The following is a 2,861-nucleotide window of genomic DNA, read 5'->3' on the forward strand; positions in this document are numbered from 1 at the left end:
ATAAAGCTCATTCTGATTCTGATTCTGATTAAGTTTCTGTGAACTGAATGATACCAGAATTATTATTCTGAGTGAACCTTTAAAGACAATTGCTCTTTCTCAATTTTTCTCAGAACTGAAGAAATATCTGTTGCTGATCATCACTTGTAATACTCAACAAAAACACATTTTGCAAGTGTGTCGGCAGCTTTAGTCAGCATTACCCTAAAATCTGTATAGGCTAATAACGATTGAAAAATTATTAATAAAAATCTAACTTTTGAGCCTTGAAACCATTACTGGAACCAAATTATTTATTGATTAAATCGTGTTTTAATTAATGATCAAATAAACATGAATTATGATTCATTTTGAATGATAATAGGTTTATAAATCAAATAAAATCAGATCGTTTGATGCTTATTCAGAACTATTAACAAGATTATAAAGAAATTGATTTGTGAAATAAACACCATTAGCAGCATAATATATGAGAAACTCCATTATAATTATATTACGTTTGTTGAGTAAAAATGCTCTATAATGCTTTCGCAATGGTGTACTTGCTACTGCCAAAAAAGCTGAACTGGAAAGAACTGAAGAAATCACTCTCTGCTCTGATTGGTTTGAGCCATTTACAAGCGCTGTCACACGATATCTGTTACTTTTCTCATCGCGGTTACGGTTTGACCAAATCATAGTCGTTTGTGATTACTAGGTAGTTATATAAAATATAATTTTACAGTTATGGCGGGGTTTAAATTTGAATGTGCATGCCACCAAACTAATCCATGCGAATAACTTATATAATAGATTACACTTTTTAGTTTCACAGTTTAGTATTAAAACAAAAACCTTCACAAGGTTTGAATGTCGTGCAAAGGCAATGGCTTTTAATGGGCCACCAAGCGGCCCCTACAGGAATAAAGATCCTGAACAATCTACAGCTGGAAGTGTTTACTGTAGTCTGGAAAAGAGAAGGAGGAGTGGATGAAAGGAGGAGGAGTGGAGGAGAGGAAAAAGCAAAACACTCAATGCTGTTCGCCATGTTGTGTTCAGCACACATGAGAGAATATAAGGACGCTTCTGAGGGTTTACACACAACGTTTAAACAGAAATGGAGCTGAAATCATCTGAAACCCCGCGGCGTCTGTGACTGATCCGGAATCATTCGCGTTTCAGAGGCGCATTAGGATTTAATATACAGTTTATCCGACACTCTGTGCATTTGATTTATTCTAGATGTTGCTTTTTTCGGATCTCAGTAGGCTATATTTAAACCCTGAGCTGGATTTATATTTCTGTGTTCTGGAATGAAGATGACTGTGATGATGTAAATCTTTAAAAATCATTTTTTAAAGCAACCAGAAGATCATATCGGGATGCTTTTGAACTTGTCTGATCCATGAATAGTAATTTTCACCATGCATATGGCGATGAACTCAAAATGCTCGCTGTTTCTGTGTGTGATCGATACTGATCGATATTAGCGCATGGGTTTCAGGGCACGCTGCTGTCACTTCCTAATACAGTATGATTGTGTTAATGTTTGATATTTCATCTATGCAAACAGAAACACACGCACTGACCTGCACACTGAGGATTTGTCAAATGAAATGGAGCTGAAATCATCTGAAACCCCGCGGCGTCTGTGACTGATCCGGAATCATTCGCGTTTCAGAGGCGCATTAGGATTTAATATACAGTTTATCCGACACTCTGTGCATTTGATTTATTCTAGATGTTGCTTTTTTCGGATCTCAGTAGGCTATATTTAAACCCTGAGCTGGATTTATATTTCTGTGTTCTGGAATGAAGATGACTGTGATGATGTAAATCTTTAAAAATCATTTTTTAAAGCAACCAGAAGATCATATCGGGATGCTTTTGAACTTGTCTGATCCATGAATAGTAATTTTCACCATGCATATGGCGATGAACTCAAAATGCTCGCTGTTTCTGTGTGTGATCGATACTGATCGATATTAGCGCATGGGTTTCAGGGCACGCTGCTGTCACTTCCTAATACAGTATGATTGTGTTAATGTTTGATATTTCATCTATGCAAACAGAAACACACGCACTGACCTGCACACTGAGGATTTGTAAAATCTCTCAAACACTAATCTCTCACAGACTTGCACATTGATCCGGACCTGTTTGCTCAGAAATAAACGCTTTTGGCAATATTAAAACATTAATTTTAGAGGGAGCGGATTATCAGTTTGGGTGTTGCTGGGATTATTTTTTTTTTGCAGTACAAGAATCTGCCCTGAAAATGAGGACAGACACCAAACTGGCCTTGGCCATATTCCTCGTATCCTGTTCATCAGGTGGGTAGACATTTCTGCATTATATCTAGTCTGATTTTAAATGTATTGCAGCCTGTTGGCAAGCACGCACACGTTTGACCCGCTGATCAAAGTCATTCTCCAACATCCCAAGACTTGATGCATCAATCCCACATGTCCTGCTCATTTATTTTGGCCCAAAAAAAAACATTTTTATATATAGTTTATATATATTTTTTTATAAATTGTATATATATCTAGATACGTAGATAGATAGATAGATAGATGTATACATTTGTTAAGCCTAGTCTTAAAATGTTAAAACATTAAGCCTATTTTAGAACCAGGTTTTTTAATTGTGACTGAATTTCTTTTTCTTTCTTTCTTTCTATCTTTCTTTCTTTCTTTCTTTTAAATAATAAACATTTTGTTTTATTTTTGAATGTAAATGTCATTACTGTAGAGTAAAATTCTATATGTAATAATAGATAATAGTTGTAAATAATACATCATCACATTACATTATATATATATATATATATATATATATATATATAATGTGTGTGTATATATATACTCACATATTTTTCG

The 2,861-nt window shown here is 34.7% G+C and overlaps 1 protein-coding gene across 2 annotated transcripts in view; it reads left to right on the forward strand.

Moving 5' to 3' along the window:
• The first annotated feature begins 1,594 nt into the window (after positions 1 to 1,594).
• The window catches only part of LOC107691069 (activin receptor type-2A-like), an 18,247-nt gene continuing 16,980 nt past the window's right edge, over positions 1,595 to 2,861 (forward strand). For both annotated transcript variants that reach the window (XM_016489552.1, XM_016489553.1), the window contains exon 1: positions 1,595 to 2,312. In XM_016489552.1, the coding sequence (XP_016345038.1) occupies positions 2,258 to 2,312 (55 nt within the window). In that variant the 5' untranslated portion in view covers positions 1,595 to 2,257. The remainder of the gene's footprint in view (positions 2,313 to 2,861) is intronic.

Source organism: Sinocyclocheilus anshuiensis, unplaced genomic scaffold (assembly GCF_001515605.1).
Source record: "Sinocyclocheilus anshuiensis isolate Anshui unplaced genomic scaffold, SAMN03320099.WGS_v1.1 scaffold2739, whole genome shotgun sequence".
NCBI lineage: Eukaryota > Metazoa > Chordata > Actinopteri > Cypriniformes > Cyprinidae > Sinocyclocheilus > Sinocyclocheilus anshuiensis.